The sequence below is a fragment of the Pelobates fuscus genome, chromosome 9, assembly GCF_036172605.1.
Source record: "Pelobates fuscus isolate aPelFus1 chromosome 9, aPelFus1.pri, whole genome shotgun sequence".
In the NCBI taxonomy this organism is placed as follows: domain Eukaryota; kingdom Metazoa; phylum Chordata; class Amphibia; order Anura; family Pelobatidae; genus Pelobates; species Pelobates fuscus.
Window position 1 is genome coordinate 139,611,320 of NC_086325.1, and position 19,897 is coordinate 139,631,216.

The 19,897-nt window shown below is 40.9% G+C and overlaps 1 protein-coding gene across 2 annotated transcripts in view; it reads left to right on the plus strand.

Annotated features, from left to right (window-relative positions):
- COL27A1 (collagen type XXVII alpha 1 chain) overlaps positions 1 to 19,897 on the plus strand; it is a 290,091-nt gene that overhangs the window by 232,156 nt on the left and 38,038 nt on the right. For both annotated transcript variants that reach the window (XM_063432553.1, XM_063432552.1), the window contains exons 38-46: positions 1,498 to 1,551; positions 1,672 to 1,779; positions 3,144 to 3,197; positions 5,445 to 5,498; positions 10,384 to 10,440; positions 10,873 to 10,926; positions 13,661 to 13,714; positions 13,804 to 13,857; positions 19,432 to 19,485. In XM_063432553.1, coding sequence (XP_063288623.1) covers positions 1,498 to 1,551; positions 1,672 to 1,779; positions 3,144 to 3,197; positions 5,445 to 5,498; positions 10,384 to 10,440; positions 10,873 to 10,926; positions 13,661 to 13,714; positions 13,804 to 13,857; positions 19,432 to 19,485 — 543 coding nt within the window. The remainder of the gene's footprint in view (positions 1 to 1,497; positions 1,552 to 1,671; positions 1,780 to 3,143; positions 3,198 to 5,444; positions 5,499 to 10,383; positions 10,441 to 10,872; positions 10,927 to 13,660; positions 13,715 to 13,803; positions 13,858 to 19,431; positions 19,486 to 19,897) is intronic.

Here is a 19,897-nt window from a genome sequence, read left to right on the forward strand (position 1 = left end):
TTCCCCATAGGATTGGCTGAGACTGACAAGGAGGCAGATCAGGGGCAGAGCCAGCATGATTCAAACACAGCCCTGGCCAATCAGCCTCTCCTTGTAGAGATGAATTGAATCAATGAATCTCTATGAGGAAAGTTCAGTGTCTGCATGCAGAGGGAGGAGATACTGAATGTTTGGATGCATTTTAGGCAGCCATGACCCAGGAAGGATCTCGAACAGCCATCTGAGTAGTGGCCAGTGAAGTTATCACTAGGCTGTAATGTAAACACTGCATTTTCTCTGAAAAGACAGTGTTTACAGCAAAAAGCCTGAAGGTAATGATTCTACTCACCAGAACAAATTCAATAAGCTGTAGTTGTTCTGGTGACTATAGTGTCCCTTTAACTTGTAAATTAAAGTGCACTCCTTTTTATTCAAGTTCTTATGTGGTCCACGGGCTGCTGGAGAATAGGACAATTTGGCTATGCCAAAGGGGGCCTGCAGGGGTTAGGCCGTGCTTACATCGCTGCAAAGTACTGCCAAATGATCCTGTATCCTAGCAATCTGCAACTGTTGATGTACATATAAACCATACAAGAGCTTGAACAGGTAGGAATGAAGTTAGATTTCCTGGTTTTGATGTCTTCAGTTAAGGGGAGGGATTTAGGTGCTAATCCTCCAAACCGTTTGATTGAAAAATAAGCATCCATCGTTTTTTAGTATCAGAACCATTACAATAAGATGAAGATGGCATTGTTAGTGTTCCTTTCTAAGCTTTTACAAATGCATTAAACTGCTTTATAAATAAACACCTGCTAAGTGTTCCCGTGGATCATTTGAGAATCCTGAGTGTCAGGTGCAGGGCATTTTAGTTTTTTTTACTTTCTTGGTATTCTATAGGGACTGTACAGCCACCCAGGCCTTTTCACTGCTCCTGTCTTTTCCACCCTGCAACTGAAAGACATGTCATTTTACAGTAAAGGCAATGTTTTGCATGTATGGTTAACATGCCTCTGGTGGCTGTCTTAACATTAACAGCCATTATAGGAACGTCTGCAGCTCTAAACAAGTTAAAACTCATTCACAGTTCAAATGACCCTCATAGAGAGCATTTGATTAGAGCAGCATGGCATTTTGCTGTGCATGCCGAATAACCTCCCATTGCTTTCGTGTGCAGTATTGGATTGGCTGAGATCATCAATCTTGATGATCTCAGCTAGGGAGGTGGGGCAGCAGCATAGACCAGCAGGACATAAAGTAAGTAAATATTACCTTTTTTAACCCCTGCAGAGGGGGGAAACACTATAGCATTAGGAATACATGTTTGTTCCTTTAAATAAATGTATGGAATATCAAAACAAGATTATAAAAATTGTGCTCTGGCACACGGTACAACGCACTCTTTTTTTTTTTTTAGCAAGTGAATTTCTAATTTTTTTTTCTGTGCACAAGTCTAAATTTGAGCTCTTTCAGCGACCATCCGACAGAGTCTCAATAACACATTGTCTGTCTTTCTCGCAGGGCGTGGAAGGGAAACCAGGGAAACAAGGCGAGAAAGGCAAACCTGGACGCAAGGTAAACCGTGACCTTTCTAAGAACCGTAACCTTTCTCACGCCCTCAGCCCAGTTCGTTACTTTATTGAAATCCATCCTTTAAGTCATTTTTGCCCGGCTCATTCTGATTTTATTTTACAGGGTAATAAAGGGTTTCAGGGCCACCTTGGGGAGACTGGCCTTCCCGGAGAGATAGGACCTACAGGAAATCAAGGACCAAAGGGAAGCAGAGGCACACTCGGACCTGTTGTAAGTACACAGACGGCGAGACAGTTTTTAATGATTAAATTATGTGTGTGCATTGTCTGGCCATTCCCCTAAAGTACTCTGCTCACCCCAATTCTCTGATTACTAGCTGTGCAAGGAAGGGGGACTGGCCACTTCACCAGCATAGTATTTTATGTTGACCTCAAGGGTTGCACTGGGTGTGTTAGAACAGAGGTATTACATTAATTTGTTGAGGCTGAATGCAATGTAAAAAAATATATAAGAGCTCCATAGCAATAAAACTCACCGCTGTGAATTATGTCTGAGGTACGAGTGTTTTGACGGAGCCTTGTTGCATCATGTCTTGCAGCAATATGCAGTATATGAGAATGTATCACAGAGCTCCACAGCAATAACATTCAGGAAGCTGGATTGTGTGAGGTTGTATCACAGAGCTTCACAGCAATACAATTCAGTAATATGCAGTTTATGAAAGTATATCCCAGGGCTCCACAGCACTGAAACCTTCTAGTAACATAATGTGGGAATGTATACGAGTACATCACAAGGCTCCACAGCACTACAACTCTCAGTAATCTTGTATGTGTATGTGGGAGTAAATCCCAAAGCTCTAAAGTTATAGAACTCCCACTAATGTGGATTGTGTTTTCAATTAATCCGTATCATATGTCTTTGACAATGCCACCATTTTTTAACGACCAACATCTAACTCTGCAGACTACATCTAGGACAAAGATTTACAACGTAATTTCAAATTTTGCAATAAAACCAAATTTAGGGATGTTCTCATAGACATGTGGATAAAATCACTAGCTTACAGATAGGCCTTTTTATGATGTGGCTTTCAAGGACTGTTCAGTTAAGACATTATGTACAGTAGCAAGCTCATTTAGTAATCCTACAGCCACGTGTTATTTTGCTAACCCCTGAAGGTTCTTTGGCATACAAACCCATCATGGCAATCTGCTCCGTACAGGCCCACTACCAACGTGGAACGTCCTCCTTATTTAAGTTAGCAGCTGTATGGAGGCCTGCTGTTACTAAGTGTGTAACACATTCCTTATCAAAGCAGGATCTTAAAGAACCAGATTAGTATGACGATGTAGGCCATGCCTGGTCCTTAACAGGTTAAGAGGGCTGAGAAATGAGAACTGCAATTTTAGTCACAGAAGATTCCATTCCAAAAATAATGTAGGGAAAATATATAAAGTTTAATGCATGTGGTATCTGAAATGTGTATAAAAAAAAAAAAATAATCGAATGCATGTTTAACAGATATATAATAGTACAAAATGGTCATGGTCGAGTCAATTTAAACCACATGCTTGTTTTATCTATTTATAATGGCACTGAAGAATTGACCAATCATTATTTTACCATTACAGGGCTCTCCGGGGAGAATGGGCTCTCAGGGTGAGCCAGGAATTTCCGGATATCAGGTGCGGTCTAGTATTACAAATGTGATGTCTTTTCTAAATGACAAAAGGGGAATAAAGGGGCTTTGCCTTGTTAAACAACAGAGAGCGCTCTGTGCAATGCATCAAAGCAGATCTGTCACTGAGATAATTTACTATTCTTCGCTCGATTCAAACGTTCCTTCGTTGAGATTAAAATTCCTCTATCTCTCGCTCATAACCTGATATCGCTGTTTTTAAGGAGCTGATACTATTTGGAGTGCCTGTCTCTATTACAGACGTTTTCTGAATCGCGACATCATTTTTGTGTTGTCTTGCTTGAGCAAGAGTCTAAAACAGGAATCTATGAAAAACCGCACAGGATCCTCCACAAATAGTCTAGCGCATTGTGCTTGGAGGTCCTTTATAACGTCAATGCCATAAATAAAGGCTGATGTCTGGTGAAGGGCGCTGCAAGCGGAAAACGCATGAAATCTCTTGTATGTTTATCTTTTGATTGTGTTGGAATTTCACTGTATATTGGAGTTTCCGTAGGGATACTATCATTCTGAAAAAACTCACTATGGGAAGTGCTGGTTTAAAATGCAGTTAATGTGATCACAAGTTAGTTTGTATAAATAAAATACCTTATTAATCATCAGGAGTGTTACTAGGGTAAAAATACCCTGGGCTTGAGCCCAAATTTAAACTGCCCCTCTCTCCTATTGTCCTCTCTTGTTCGCTCTCCTTTCTGCTGTTCGACACTTTACCACGCTCGCCCTTCCGAAATTTAATGCATTCCTCCCTTTCCTCATTCTACCGTTTATTCCAAATATTTTCTCCCCATCCCTCTTGCATCCTGTCTCCCTCTACGCTCTCAACCAGGCCTGCTAGTCTCGACATGCCCAACACTTGGTTTCAGATAGCTTCACAATTACTGTGATACTGCATTTCATAGTTGAGGCCTGCAGTGTGTATAATACAATAATATTATTAATTGTCTTGGCATAATATGTCTGACAGCACAGTGCCATGATTCTGGCTTTGCTCTTTCCAGCAGTGCGGACTAATGTCATTAAAATGAGTAGTGTGCCTTATGATTCCCTAAGGAGTCTTAACTAAGGTCCACAGCAAAACACTGCTCTTGAACTATGCATGATGGGGATTTAAAAGGACATATAAAATTGTGACTGTGTATCCACTGCTAAAGACCTTCAGACTTCCTAGCAATACCCAAATTATCCACATCTGTACCGCTCCAAGTTTTAAGCTGGGGGACTATATTCCAATCTGTGTATCCATGCAACAAAATCCAAACGCAAAAGTCCTTAATATTTTCCAACACATTTTCAAAACATTAACCTTAACTCTTAACTGGTTTGATTCTATACTAGCCTAGTGGTAGGTTATGTTCTATATTTAGCAAGCGGTGTTTGAAGACTCGAGGAGTCACTTTTTTAAAAAACATGTTATTAACTCACGGGGACATCCACTAAAATAGGGCAATTGTTTAATAATAATAACAAGGGAATTGTCACTTTCAAGCCGAAAAAATACAATTGCAAAATTCTATTCTTGTGCTATTTTTCTGGTTAAATAGTCTGTAATTCATCCCATTCGCATCATAAAAAAACAATATACGGTATTTAGTTTATTAAATTTTGTAAATGGACAAACCATGGTTCGATGTTCACATCTTTGGTATTAAATCTTTCAGTGAATCAAATTTCACTGTGGTATCACAACCACCTTCTATAAAAGGCACCGACCGATTAGGTATTCGTGCAAATAAAGGTGTGTTTTTTTATTATTATTTCATTATTCTTTTGGAAAAACAGTAGAACATGCACATTATTTAATTTGGATGAAATGCCCTGCCTGTGCCTTTTCAAATGGCAGCTGAGATGTCAATGTGAAACTTTATTAATCAAAATGTACTTTTTAAAAACAGTGACCAAATAAAAATATCCTGAATACTATGTACCATTGTACAGCGCTACGGAATTTGTTGGCGCTATATAAATCATAATAATAAATAATAATAATAATGAGTGCTGTATTTAAACATTCTCCTATTTCAAAAGTGATTTTATAAAGATCATGTTTGTGACTTCATTCAGAAAGAGTAACACGTGATCACTTTGATTAGCAAATACCTTGAAGGACGTCAGAATAGCCACTGCTTCAAGTGGAAGAATAGCATTTTTCTTAATTTTAGATATTTGTAAGCAGGTGTGATGCATTGATGTGATTAGCATTTCTTTTTCATTAAACCCTTCTGTTTTATGACAGGGACACGCAGGACCTGCAGGTCCAGTCGGACCACCAGGAATTAAAGGCGAAAAGGTAAGAGATTACTACTGAATGAAATGTGGAATTGTAGGCCAGCTTTCTCTTTTCTTAAAGAGACAGTCTTTTTGTGTGTGTGTTTTTTTTTTTAAATAATCCTTAATTGCTTTTATTAAAGGAACACTATAGTCACCTAAATTACTTTAGCTAAATAAAGCAGTTTTAGTGTATAGATCATTCCCCTGCAATTTCACTGCTCAATTCACTGTCATTTAGGAGTTAAATCACTTTGTTTCTGTTTATGCAGCCCTAGCCACACCTCCCCTGGCTATGATTGACAGAGCCTGCATGACAAAAAAAAAAACTGGTTTTAAACAGATGTAATTTACCTTAAATAGTTGTATCTCAATCTCTAAATTGAACTGTAATCACATACAGGAGGCTCTAGGAGGGTCTAGCAAGCTATTAACATAGCAGGGGATAAGAACATCTTAATTAAACAGAACTTGCAATAAAGAAAGCCTAAATAGGGCTCTCTTTACAGGAAGTGTTTATGGCAGGCTGTGCAAGTCACATGCAGGGAGGTGTGACTAGGGTTTATAAACAAAGGGATTTAACTCCTGGCAGAGGATTGAGCAGTGAGGCTGCAGGGGCATGTTCTATACACCAAAACTGCTTCATTAAGCTAAAGTTGTTCAGGTGACTATAGTGTCCCTTTAAGTAATTCAAAAAATTACCCAATACTTCAAGTGTTCTACTGACATCTTAAATATTGTATTAACTCTTGAAATGAGACAGGAAAGGTCAGCATATTGTAGTAAATGATAATGTATATTAGTCAAAGCAGATCTGTTCCTGGATTAAAGAACACATTACAGTAATCAACTGGATAGAAGCTAATCACATGTTATTACTTAAAAATAAATTGAAGGGATAATACAAACTACAGATCAACTATGATCCACCCTTCCATAGTACATTAGGAAGATAAGGCATTAAAATCCATACATACAAAATATGTTAAGAAAACAAAAACATGAAAAAGATTTTGAACATGTCTCATTTGGCACAAATCCCCAGGTCTTCTCCTGCTGCGGTGACATCTGAAATGACCGGGAAGTGCTTGAGACAATTTGTCTAATCCTGTCCATCCCATATTTTGAATAGGAATGTTGTACATATCTGTCCAATGCAGCAGGAGGTTATGGGTTGTGTGGTACTGCTCTGATTTATTTTTAGAGCTGGGCCGATCCTGGCCACTTGCTTTAGGCTGTCTATACGTTTTTCCATTCTTTTATTTTCACTCAAGAGTGATGGATCATTGGTGTATAGTTGCTGCCATTTCTGTTATATTCTAGGTCACTTAATTTACTTAGATATTTGTGTGAACCTACATTATGTTTCTGTATGTTTTATTATCTTGTTTTTTCTTATATACTCCACGTCCTCTAAGAAAAGTGGCATGGTGCAACTGATTTTTTATTATTAAGCATATATAACCATATACAGAGAAGACGAACCCTGTACAGATGTGCAAAAATAGTACTATAGTTTTTGTGTTTTCCTTTTGTATTTTGTTTATTTTCTCCAGATTCTTATAGATCACACTAATTTACACCAATCCCTTAATTGCTAATGCAGCATGCACAACAGCCAAGATCAGAGAAGCCAAGAAAATAAATTAAACATAGACCACTTCTTTGGTTCTAAGGGTTCCAATGTATGGCTGTTGAAAGTTTTGCTTAAAAGACATCCTGAGCGCGGGTAGCTGCATAGTCTGGCCTTAATCAACACCTTCTTTCCTCTAAGTCAGGGTGACTTGTATAGGAAATAAAAAGGCTAGCCGGTAATGAGATGTGAAAAGCGGTGAGGTGCAGGCATTCTGGTAGGCTCCAAGCTGGGGTTCAGCAATGAAACACTGTCTTTTTGATAGAATCCTGACGGACACTGTTAGAATATTCATGACTCATACGTGATCGTCTGCGTTGCCTGCAGCCTGTGTAGTGCAGGACCTTTCTCTTCTCTTAATTCAGATCATACTTCTTCCCGATTTCGTCTTTGTCACCTGGGCATTGTTTAGTCTGGCTCTAGTCACGAATGCATTCCTTACTATGTTTGGGGCAGCATGATTTTAAAAAGCCAATCTGCTGCCAACCGTAAACTTTCAGCTGGAGTGAAAACCGGCAGAGTCAATAGGATTTTTCCAATACTGAGCAATATATTTGAATCCTATTCTTAATTTGCACCATTTTTTTTTTTTATTTGAGCACTCGGATGCTCCGGTATTTGTGCTTGTTTTCAATAGTCACAGGTTCAAATCCTGGCAGGGTCAACTCAGCCCTTCATCCTTCCGAGGTCGGTAAAATGAGTACCATCAATTGGGTAATAATAACATCTATTACTATTCAGCTGCCGATTTGGTTAACTCCGAGAGCGTGCGCTGAAAAGCGCTTTGAGTCCCACTGGGAGAAAGGCGCTAAATAAATACTAGTTATTATTATTATAGCTTAAAATTTATCTTTCTTTTTTAAGGTTACCCCTTGCTAGAGGTGATTACCATATTAATGCATTATAAAAGTATTCATTAATGATATACAAAGGAAAAAATAAGAACGATACCCACCTTTGAATATCATATAAGCTCTATAAATCACCGGGGTTTGCAGGTTACAGCTGTGAATTCTGCCCAGACCAGGAAGTTGCTGACACCTGTCAGCCAATCCTAGCACTTTTTAGTTAATTTCAGTGGGAGTTCATATTCCATAAATCCATACATGTTCTAAGCGGTCGGTACCTGTACTGTAAACGCTTGCCCTCCAAGCACACTCTATTACATCACAGCCAGTAAAGAAGGCCAACGTGTGATGTGTACAGAGTTCTCTTCCCTTTACTTACTCTCTAATTCCTAAATCACTTAGAATCCTGCTTCTACCCGTTTCCTAGCTGGAACTTTCAAAAGGAGGAAAACCCTCAAGGAAGCAAACCCTGCTTCACGTCATCGGTATACCCTCCCAAAAGACTTATCATCTATTTTACAATTCCATACAGTGCACTATTTTGTTTTGCAGTTATATCTACTTGCTGCCGGTAGAACAAGATGTGTTTGCTTTAAATATCCCACAATCCTACTAGATTAAACGCACAGACAACATTCCTTGGAGAAGTACCATTCTCTCGTCTCTCCGGGTGTTTAATGTGGAAGTCGAGAATCATACGAATCCGCTTGGCTTTTTTTTTTCATATTACTCTTCCTCTCCTTTTTTTTTTTTGTGCTGACTCAGCTCCAATGTAACCAGTTCAGACTAGAATATCATTCACTCTTCTGGCTGAGTGTTTCTATGTCTTGTCAGTACTACCATCACTCTCTGCGGCTGAGTACAGCTAGACTGAGACACACGCTTATTGGTAAAGGAGCCAATCACCAGGGCTCACCCTGCAGGAAGCAATGGAACTCCTTTAACCCCTTAAGGACACATGACATGTGTGACATGTCATGATTCCCTTTTATTCCAGAAGTTTGGTCCTTAAGGGGTTAAGAAGAGTTAGCTTTCCAGAGCCCATTCCTTGCTTTCGGTGGCCTCTGTAATCAGAGTGCAAGAGAAATGCATTATGGGTGAAAAGCAACACCGAGCCGCAAAAAATGAAACTATGTTTTAAGTCCCACTATCAAACTGTAGCTCTTGAAACATTCAGGATTATTCAATAAACCGGAAATGTAGAGAATGGGCAAGGGGATGTGCAAATTGCAGGCCAAGCTAATCAAATTGGACATATTCTCGGACCATGTGGTTATGTTGTCAACTTGACTATTTCTGATTCATGAACATCAAAGAACTGCATGAGTAGATGGTAATACAGTGTTTCACTTTTTCCTTTCTCAGACAAAATACGTATTAGTCATTTTAAGAACTCGATAATGTAGAGAGATTTTAAAGAACAAAGAGTAAAGAGTTTGAATGTGAAAACAATTAATTGGGATCAAAGAGAGCGATATTTCCAGAGTCTTAGGACTTTGTTCAGTTCGCATATTTTCAAAAGGATTCAAAGTCATACACAAACACACACACACACACACACACACAAATACACATGAATATACTCAGTCCATCTTCACAAAGGCATCAGATGGACTGAGTATATTCATGTGTTTTTGTGTGTGTGTGTGTGTGTGTGTGTGTATGACTTTGAATCCTTTTAATTGCCTCACAAAATGGAGGTAGCACATTGTGTTAATTTGTGTTTGTGTGTGTGTGTCTCTCTGTCTGTGTGTCTGTGTGTGTGCATACGTATTAAAGTTTTTGAATGCTTTCATTGCAGCACACTGTGGAGGCAGCAGATGTGTTGTCTGTTAATCTGTGTGTGTGTGTGTGTTTGGGGATCTTGAATCCTTTAATTACAGCACACAGCGGAGGCAGCAGATGCGCTCTTCGAGTATATGAATGTGTCTGTGTGTAGGCCTTCAGCCAACAACAACACGCCCAGCACTCTCATATTCCACAGCTAACGTTTGTAGCTTCAAATGTTTATTCTTGGCCCCTCTTTCTTGCATTTTTCCTTGTCACTTCCCATTGCTCTTCTATCTCTCTCATTCACATAACCCAAACAAATTAGCTTTTTTTTTTTTTTTTAAAGCAATCAGTTTTTTCCTTTCTCTGACCTCTCTATGTTAACCATTTTGGCTGTAAAGCCAGGACAAAATGTGGTCAGCAATACAAGGTGGGATACAGCAGTAGCCTTTAACCCTATGAGCCCATCGGCGTGGATTAGCTTGCGTGGAATCCAGGATTTCTAACTTTGACATTGGCAATTTGCACATTGAAACCGTGCATGATGACACAGACGACAACATCTCTGCTGGATAATTATTTTCCTCTTTGTATATTTATGTTTCTCAAAAATCTTTTGATACAGTCTCAAAATGTTTTTATATATAAATACACAGGGAGAACAAGGGGATGATGGGAAAACAGAAGGCGCTCCCGGTGCTCCTGGAGACAGAGTAAGTAGTGCATTAACAACGTTTAGCCTAAAATTCCATTAAACCTTCGGAAACACAATAGCTGTCTATTAGCGTTAGGAGTTGCAGTTTCATTGAGCGGGCAGATAGCATGTCAAAGAAATGCTAATTTAGTATCCAACAACGTTACAGACACTTGTGAGCCTTTATTAAGCTTGATAAAGGCTCACACAGTGCTGAGACGTTGCTGGATTCTATCCAATAAATCTGCTTTGGACCTTGTACCTGTGCCCAGCCCTCTTTTGATTATTTTATCTTAGAGTTTGGACATATCTGGATTGGCGGCAAGGTTTGACTTATTATATATGTGCCTACCCTATTCTCTTTCGACTTTGGCAAATATTCACTTAGTTAACCGCAACCTGTGGGTGGCCAATTGTGACATTCTTTTTTTTTTCTTTCTATTTATCTTAGGGTCCAGTTGGTGATCGTGGGGACAGAGGAGAACCCGGAGATCCGGGGTATTCTGTGAGTTACCATTTTTTTTTTTTAAATGTGGGCTTTAGCAATGAATGGTTTGTAGCATTGCGTGTTAGCCTGATTGCAGATAGGTTTTGCTGTAGTCCTATCAGACCAGGTAATGTGCACATACATCCAGTTGGGTACAATTTCATCTGAAGAGACAATTATTAATTGACGCATTTAAAAAAAAGGTATTTAGTTTCAGCTTCATATGGGAAACACATGTTGCTACAGACTCTCTTTGCATAATAATAAGGAAAACTCATGTTTAAAGATGAGATGCTAATCTTTCACCCAGACCTGGTTGATTATAGGTGGGATTAACGGTTTGTCCTATAATCTGGACTACTTGGTGAGGTTGAAGAAACCTCAGTTTCTTTGTGTCCTCTCATTAATCCAGCAGTATTTATCATGCTGTAACGTCTTGGCAAGGACAGAAAGCTAAATTTCTCTGGATTTTAACCTATTCCCTATCAAGATTTTGTGTGATCATAAAGATAAAATGAAGTATAATATTTATATAAAACATAGAAGAGCCAGCACATAAATTCAGCAGATACCTAAAAAGTTAATTGACTACAAATTGATCAAGTGCTTTTGGATATTTAGAACGATTAATAGGCCACCAAAACATATCTGCAAGCTGTCAGGTAAAACTTGCCAAGAGAATATTATTATTTGTTTCTTCGTAAGGGAGCAGAAAGGGAATGGTCCTTAGTAAAAAGGATAGTCCGGAAAATTTGAATCCAATATCTCTGACATGAATGTATTTTACTTAATATTTCTTTTTTCTTCTCTCTCGCAAACACTTGAGCTCTATGTATAAACAGATTTTTATTTCTCCATTTATTTATTGATTTTTAATAATTACTCAAGCATCTGTAGCTAATACGGACCGTAATGTCAGCTCACGTTGATATACACCTGCTCTATTCACTGTCATTGTTTACTGCATTGTCTACTGCTCAAGTCTAAATAAAGAATGAAAAATAAAAAGTAGCCTGTAATGCAGATGGTGGAACTGGTCAAAAATGATGACTATAACTAGGTTCTTATGTGAATGAGCATGTAGTTTCCAGGCAAAATAAACCTTCACTTAACAAATATTTAATTTTTATCATATAGTAGTAGTACCTTCTAAAAAAATAGCGAAAATCTGTTTTAGAACAGGGGTAGGCCAGAAGGACAGCAGCACCCTATCCACCTCCCCACAGTTCCTCTCCCCACCCCCTTAATTACCCCCCTACCTAACACTACCCTCCCTGTAACACCCATCCTAATTTCCTGGCCCCACTGACACAACCACAATCTCTGACCGACTCGAAGGCCACACTCCCCCAGACAGATATCCCCATCCCCCCGACAATGGGACGACCACCTCCGAAAGCTTCTGGCCTAACGACCCTACGACCACAACTATCTCTAATAACCGGAATATCCCGGAACAGGCACCTTGATGGATGCATTATAACCACCCCTGGAACCCTGTAACTCCACCTGACCACAGATAACACGATCTGAACGGTCACACATGTAGCTTTTCTGATTCAAGGTCCTCAAAAGAAAATGTTATAAGAGATACCAAAACACAATGCCAGAAACATGTTCTACTGAAAATATTTTGTATCCTATTGTAACCCCTTAACTAACCAACCTCTTTTTTCTGTAAAAACGTTCATTAACTTTTGTTCATGAAAACTGAAAAATGAAAAATAAAGAATCTTTAAAAAAAGAACAGGGGTAGGCAACCTTCGGCATTCCAAATGTTTTGGACTAAACCACCTTTGGTGCTTTGTCAGTAGGCGTAAAGAGCATTATAGGAGATGTAGTCCACAACATCTGGAGCGCCGAAAGTTGCCTTCCCCTGTTTTAAAGTATACTTGGCCCCTCTGATCACTTATCCACAGTATATAATTGGAAGTTAACGGGAGACCAATACATAGGACCATCTGTTGACTTATTTCCTCGAATCCTTTTGCCCCATAGAATATACTTTTAGCAGTTGTTTTTTTCTGCAGCGTTTTGGCATATCTTGTGCTCATATCAGTGGTTGCAAAGCTTTTTCTTTCTCTTGGCAAATAAAAAAAAATGTAAATCAAAAAGATCAAATAGACCATTACAAAAGAAAATGTGAAACTCCTCAATAAGAATTTATATAGAACTGGCTCACTCGATGATGCCTACTACTGAGTGCTAGGTTTACAAAATGTGTCTGCCGGTTTGCATCTCTGTTTATTTGTGGATTCATGCAGAACGTAGATTTACATAAATAACGTAGACGTATTCCCGGATTGTATGGAACAAGAGAGGACATTAGAGAGAAACATTAGCATGAGAGAAACATTAGCATTTTAACATTAAATTACTGTAAAAGGTTCCAACATTGATGCAATCTTCTATATGACCATTGCAAATGTAGGAATGAATGGCAATAAAAATGGCAATAGGTTTTGTGTCTAATTTTTTTGGTGCGTTTAATGGACTGGAGTAATGTCCGCCATTGTTTTAGCCCTTTATAGTCCAGCAGGATGAGCTATACATGTGGCTTGCAAGCCATTGCTTAATTCTCTAGCATTTAAACATTTATTTTGCTCTTGGAGCTTTCCACATCTCTTGGTTGCACTTGTAAACAGAGCAATTAGAAGGGGTGAAACCATTTTGCGGTAATGACAAACAAGCATTGTAGAGAGAAAGCCTAAGGCCTTCTGCAACATTAACCCTAATTCTGGATTTTTTCCAGGGTCAAGAAGGCCCCGATGGTCCCCGAGGAAAAGCTGGACAGCAAGGTTTGCCGGTAAGAAACACTCTGAAGATGTGTTTGGATGTGAAAATCTCATGGGTGTTTATTTTCTTATGCAGGCTTTTTTTTTCTTCACATTACAGGGACATCCAGGACCACCAGGGTTTCAAGGTTTGCCAGGCTCAAAAGGCTCAATGGTACGTTCTGACAGTGAGACCAGCTGCTCTTTATGTTAATTCATCAATGTTATGTTACTTTATTAGTTGTGAGCAGGAGGTTGGCGTCACATGAGGTTCTGACCTCCATGGGTTCTATTTGGTCTTATCCATTGAGCTACCAGCTACATTCTGCACTACACAACTAGAAGCCTTTTCCTTTGATATGCCAAGGTTCCTTTGCCAGTTTTGAGCAGGAGATTTCTGTTACATGTTCTGACCTCCTTGGGCTCTTTTTTGTCTGATCCAGTCTGGGATAGCTATTGAGCTAGATCTCCCATTCTAGATTATAGAACTGGCTGCCTTTTGCTTGACTGTTTCAAGGTTCCTTTGCAAATTGACTGGCCTAGTTATTTAGCCACTAGCCACGCTCTGCACAAAGTAACTAGCTCTGATCAAGTATGCTCCAAGGTTCCTTTCTTTGTTGGCCGAACTAGCCATTGAGTCACCAGCCATAGCATTGATGCATTAGGTAATTTACTTCACATGCAGATGGAATATGTGCTCTTGATGTTGTGTTGTAGCCATGTACTTGAAATCCGAGGTAGTTGGAGTCCACACTTGTTGACTATGCCCAGGTGCCCACCAGCCAGAGCATAATGATACCATTAGTGCCACTTGCTGCCAGAATATATACAATTGCATCTATTACATCTTACATTTGTATTTCACGTGTGTCCATGAATAAATATAAATCCTGTGGAACATTAAAAAACTAATGAGCATGGCGCAGTATGACAGTATAGTGTGGCCTAATGCACTTATATTTTCACTTGTTTTAGGAGTTTCTAAGGATCTTTTAACTATTTTTTTTTTTAAATATTGTTTTTTTATTGGTTTGTTATACTGTTAATCCCAGTGTCTTAACCAAAATGGGAGACTCGGAGGTTTCTTAAAACTTGCGGTATTAAGTTCAACAGTAATAAGAATAGTAAATATAGACACGTAAGTCTTGCATATAGTGTGTGTTGTTGAGACTCTCAGGTCTCCTGGCTTATATCAAGTCATCAAATTTGCTGGAGGCGTCAATTGGGCCTCCGTGTCACACAGTTCCTTTTGCTCGTTAAGTGGGCCCCCCGTCATGTCTGATAGAGCCCTGGAGTTTTGGCACCATCAGCGTGGGGGGGGCTTGAGTACAGGGAGTGTAGTTGGCATACATATTATGTGTCATGTTAGAGGCAGTTGCCCCTCTCCCCCGTGCCCCCTCCCTTCCCACAGCTGAACTCTTGCATTCTTATGGTTGTTTAGTTCAGTTTGTAGATTTGCTGTGTACACGGGGGGCGATTAAAAGTCGTTGCCTATATAGGCTTGGTATGGTAGCCATTCCTCATCAGAGCTTTGCTAAGCTGTGTGGATTAATTTGCTGAAGGGCAGTCCATTGTGAGTGGACTGTATGGCGTGCTGGGCTCTCCCCCTCACAGCGCTAGTAGGGTACCGTCTCTGCGCACCTTGGGTCCATGAATCGCTTTCCCCGCTCGGGATCGTTATGTTTAATACCTTTGAATTTTGACAGGTTCAGTTTGAAACCTGAGAGTCGTATTGGGATTGGTGGCAGTGAGCGCCCCATTCACCTTAACTCGTGCATTCGGCTGGCTGTATATAGCAGCGATCCAAGCGAGCAGGTTTGGGCCAAGCCCCATCTCTCTGAACGTCTCTGTTAGAAATGTCCAGTCCACCCGGTCAAAGACGTCCCCCCCGTCAGTGGAGAGGAGGACCATTTGCTCTCCCGTCTGTCTTGTGAGGTGTTGTATGGAGAGGGCACGAAGCGTGCTGTCCCTGGCCTCCCTGCCAGTGACAAATCCTGTTTGATCCGGGTGGACTAGTCTCGGGAGGAATGTGTTTAGGCGGCTCGCCAAGACCTTGGTGAATAATTTAATGTCGACATTTAAGAGGGAGATTGGCCTGTAGTTGCTGCAGAGCTCCGGGTCTTTGCCAGGCTTAGGCAGAATGGTTATTGTTAGGGATGCACCAAAAATGAAAATTCTGTGCCGACACCGAAAATTCAGGATGGAAAACCAAAAATAACTTTTTCCCCTAAACGATTTAAAAAGTTTTTTTCCTATAATTGTATTAATATCAGACTTTTTAATTAATTTAATTAATCTAATATAAAAAAACTTCCCTTCTCCCTTCTCTTTTAGTGGTCCCCCCTGCTTAAAGGACCACTATAGGCACCCAGACCACTTCAGCTTAATGAAGTGGTCTGGGTGCCAGGTCCAGCTAGGATTAACCCTGTTATAATAGGGTTAATCCAGCCTCTAGTGGCTTTCTCATTGACAGCCGCTTGAGGCACTTCCTCTCTTCTCACTGTGAGTTTCACAGTGAGAAGACGCCAGCGTCCATAGGAAAGCATTGAGAATGCTTTCCTATGGACTGTCTGAATGCGCATGCGCATTCAGCCGATAACGAGAGGAGAAGGAGAGTCCCCCACCCAACGCTGGAAAAATAAATAAATTTAACCCCTTCCACACCCTAGAGCCCGGCGGGCATACTCGTTTTCCTGGCACTATAGTGGTCCTTTAATGTTCCTCTCTACCTCCCCTCTTTTTTAGTGTTCTTTCCACCTTTCTCCCCAGTCCCATAGTGTTCTCCCCCCCCCCCTCACCAGTCCCATAGTGTTCTTTCCCCCCCTCCTCCCTAGTCGCATTGTGTTCTTCCCCCCCTCCTCCCCTGTCCCATAGTGTTCTTTCCCACCTCCCCTATCCCATAGTGTTCTTTCCCACAGTGTTCTTTCCCACCTCCCCTGTCCCATAGTGTTCTTTCCCACCTCCCCTATCCCATAGTGTTCTTTCCCACCTCCCCTGTCCCACAGTGTTCTTTCCCACCTCCCCTGTCCCATAGTGTTCTTTCCCACCTCCCCTGTCCCACAGTGTTCTTTCCCACCTCCCCTGTCCCATAGTGTTCTCCCCTCTTCCCCTGTCCCATAGTGTTCTTTCCCCCGTCCCAAGTGCAGTCTTCTTGACTTTTCATGTTATCATTACTAACTTTCATGGTGATATATAATCATCTGAATTGTTAATGCAATAAAAAATATATTTTTAATAGTTTTTTTTCATTTGACCCGTTTTTGGCCAAAACGGGTTCGGCAGTGAAATTTTGGTGCATCCCTAGTTATTGTTGCAGCCAGTGTTTCGTTGTGGAGCTCATTCCCGGACGTGAGTGCGTTCAATGCATTGACTAGTTTAGGAATGAGTGTGTCTCGAAACTCTTGTAGTATTCTAGGGTGAACCTGTCTGGTCCCGGTACCTTGCCCGTATTCGCTGTCTTAATTGCTGCCTTCAATTCTTTATCCCTGAAAGGCGCTTCCTTGAGGTCTGCTTCGTCCTAGGTCACAGTTTTGGTGAGGAATTTTGAAAGATGTTGTTGAATTGCCGCTGTCATGGTGAGTGGTGAATCAGTGATGTTCCTTTGTCGTAAGTTGTATAAGAAAAAAAGTGCAGAATTAATTCGCTATTATTTTGAAGTGTTGCGTTGGCCTTAGATTTTTTTCAATTGTTGGTAGTGTTTCTTTCACAAGCAGCGCCTGCAGCTGTCTCCTGAGTTCTAACAGTTCCATATAGACCTCTTCCAATAGTGTTCTTTTGTGTCGCGCCTCAATGACCCCGATTTTGTTGAGTAGGTCTTCTGTCTGTCGTTGGGCTTCCCTTTTTTGTCACTAGTTGGATAATGAGACCTCTCGTAACGCTCTTGTGGGCCTCCCACATAGTGGAATCCGAGGTCTCCCGCCGGCGTATTGTCCAAGAGGTAGGACTCTAAGGCCTGTGCGAATTGTTTCCTGATCTCTATGTCCATCAGTAAGGAGTCGTATAGTCTTCAGCTCATTGTTTTAGGTCATGTGAGTGGTGAGTCCATTTCCATTAGTACCAATCTGTGGTCGGACCACGTGGCAGTCAGTCTCAATGACAGCCCCGTGTAGCTTGTTGGAGGAATAGGAAGTCAATCCTAGTAGTGCGTGTAATCTTTTACCGTGGGGTGCAGGGCTCTCCAGCAGTCCACAAACCTTAAGCGTCTGAAAGTCATCTGTATGCCCCGGATTTCCCTTTGCAGAATGCTACTATGTCCTGTGGAGGAATCAAGTGTGGGGTCCAGAGGGATATTAAAATCACACCCTAGAATTAGTGTGCCTTCCGCAAATTCGGAAAGGGTGGTCAGTACTCTGCGAATGTAGTGTGACTGGTTTCGGTTGGGAGCATAAATGCATGCTATGGTGCAGGAGCGGTTTGTGACGGTACCTTTTAAGAAGATATGTCATCCTTCCGGGTCCATCTCCCTATCCGTTTCTGTGAAGACTAACCTCGTGGCTAGGAGAATGGCTACTCCCGCTTTTTTGAAAGTATGGTGGTTGCTAAAGAAATTTTGTGAGTATGTTCTGTCCTGGAGAGCTGGGGCCGTTCCTTCCAGGAAATGTGTCTCCTGTAGGAGGGAGATTAAGATTCGTTTTTGACGCAGTTCTCTGAGATGGTGCGACCTGCGTTCCGGGATGTTCAGTCCTCTGCAGTTTTAAGTGAGGATCCTTAGTGGGCTAGGACAGTACGACATTTCTGTGGCGCTGAGGTCTCTTTGGCTGCGGCCTAAGCTCCACAGGATGTAAAATCCAATTCTAGATCGCAGTAGGGGGATATTTCGTTGGACATTGCGGTGTCGGACATTTATGCTGAAGGGGAAGCCCCATTTGTAGGGAATGTTCCTTTCCTGACGTGTGATGGTCACCGGCCGTAGAGCCCCTGTAGTTCCAATGGGAGCGAGTGCAGGCTCTCTGCATGATTTGTTCCTTTAAGGGGAAGGAGTGTAAGCAGCAGATTATGTCCCGTGGGACACAGTTGGCACTCCGCAGTCTGAGAGCTCGATGTGTCCTTTCAAATCGGAAGTGATCCGAGCATCTCTGCGGAGGATGATATGGAAGAGCTGGATGAATGTATCTAAATCTGTTATCTAAATCTTCGAGTTGCCATCGCATGGCTAGTAACAGGTCACCCTGCCTTTGAATGGCAGTGTCTGAGGCACAGAATGGGTTGTAAGATGGATTTCTCTCCCTCTGATGCTGGCTTTAAGATTGCAGAGGGACAATTTATACGTTCTTAAGGTAGCTGCTGGCAATTTTTTATTATTATTTTTTTTTCTGTGTATTGAAAAAAAGTCAGATTAATGAGAAACGGTGCAGCACCTCTAAATAGAGAAACACCCCCCTCTCCCCCCATGTCAGTATAGCTTCCTTAGGAGTGAGTGAAGGATTTGACATCCAAGTATGTTTTAGGCACATAGAATCCTGAGTATGTATTATACTGAAAGTATTACCATATTACCAAGGATTGTTTGGATAGAGGGTGAGATGACTAAGAGGTAGGAGGTGACAATCTGTGAATTCCAATAACGCAAGAACTGAGGACAAGGTTCCCGCTATTCCGGACACCTAATAAGAGTGATCAGGTTACATCAGGGGTCTTTGAAGTGCGATTATGGGTACTGCACATTACTGTGAGAAGGAAGGGAAATACTTGACATTCTCCATATTGGCCATATTAATTTGTATTTCACGCTCTCTCTTCTAACTCCTAGGGTATGAAAGGCAAGTCCGGAAAACCTGGAGAACCGGGTGCGCGAGGTCAGCCTGTAAGTTTCTGCTTTGTTTTCGACTTTTTTATAAAAAAATTTGGGGGAACATTTTTACATTTTATAATTAATCCAATTCCTACTACATTCAGCACCAGCTGTTTATCATCAATTCAACAGCTCCCGACTGTATTTATATAGCGCCAACATGTTCCACAGAGCTTTTCACTTAAAGAATGGGGATTTGTGACAGCAAGTAGTTGACATCCAGAATACAGAGACAAGTCAAGAAGGGTCTGCTTAAGAGAGCTTACAATCTAATAGACAGATATGAAACTTCCTAGGCAGTATGATGGAAATGTGTAGCTTCCTATCATGTTGCCAAACATTTTCATATAGAGTCATGTTGCCTCTATATTGAGATGTTTGCTTGTTAGTTATTGTGACAAATGGTCTATTTGCCCTATTTCCC